At 57.8% G+C, this 1,034-nt stretch overlaps 1 protein-coding gene across 1 annotated transcript in view; it reads right to left on the bottom strand.

Moving 5' to 3' along the window:
* Positions 1-1,034, bottom strand: part of LOC107307613 (nuclear receptor subfamily 1 group I member 3-like) — a gene marked incomplete in the record, with an annotated part of 24,752 nt that overhangs the window by 15,090 nt on the left and 8,628 nt on the right. The window contains 1 exon segment of the mRNA NM_001323206.1: positions 500-629. Within this exon segment, the coding sequence (NP_001310135.1) occupies positions 500-629 (130 nt within the window).

The raw sequence follows: 1,034 nt of genomic DNA, 5'->3' as shown, positions 1-1,034 counted from the left end.
TATCACCCTATGTCACCGTATGTCACCCTATACCCTCAGGTTGCTCCCCTTCCATCCCACCTTGGGATGCTCCTCTGGGTCCCCCCCATTATCTCTTCTTGGCCCCCCTTTCCCCTTTGTGTCCCCCCACTGCCCCTTATCCCTTCTTGGCCTTGTACAACCTGACTCCCCCAAATGCCCTCTGTACGTCCACCACTGTCACCTTTAGGACCTCCTGATGTCCTTTGGGGTCTCCCTAATGTCCTATTAGTGTCCATTCAATAGTCCCATCCAGACTTCCCATTGTTCCCCCACATTCCCTATCTAGGTCTCCTAAAGCCCCTCCATGCCCCATCTCAGTCCCCCCAACGCCCCACTCCCATCCCCCATCACCCCTTCCACCCTCACACCCCACATCCCCTCTCATCCCCCCTGTCTCCCACCCCATCATCCCCTTCTGTCCATACTCACCCCCTCCTCTCCCCCCATACCCCCCCTCTGCCCCATAGCGTCACTCACTGTCCTTCCTCATCCCCACGTCCAGGCACTTCTGCAGCCGACAGGCCTGGCACTGCCTGCGCTTGGCCTTAGTTATGGGGCAGCTCCGGGCAAAGGGGCAGGTGAAGTGCACGCCCTTAAGGATGGAACGCCTGGGGGGGTGTGGGGATGTGGGTCAGGGGGACACGGGGTTATGGGGTTATGGGGATGTGAGAACATGGGTATGTGGGGCTGTGGGGTTGGGGATTAGAGGGATGTGGGGATATGGGGTTATGGGGACATGAGAATATGGGTATGTGGGGCTATGGGGTCAGGGGGATTGGAGGGATGTGGGGATATGGGGTTATGGGGACATGAGAATATGGGTATGTGGGGCTATGGGGTCAGGGGGATTGGAGGAGGTAGAGATATGGGGCTGGGGGACAAGGGGTCATCAGGATATGGGTTATGGGGACATGAGAACATGGGTATGTGGGGCTATGGGGTTGGGGATAGGAGGGATGTGGGGATATGGGGTTATGGGGACATGAGAACATGGGTATGTGGGGCTATGGGGT

Source organism: Coturnix japonica, unplaced genomic scaffold (assembly GCF_001577835.2).
Source record: "Coturnix japonica isolate 7356 unplaced genomic scaffold, Coturnix japonica 2.1 chrUnrandom706, whole genome shotgun sequence".
Taxonomy (NCBI): Eukaryota; Metazoa; Chordata; class Aves; order Galliformes; family Phasianidae; genus Coturnix; species Coturnix japonica.
The sequence above is the reverse complement of the archived record's forward strand: the minus strand, read 5'-3'. Positions and strand labels throughout refer to the sequence as shown.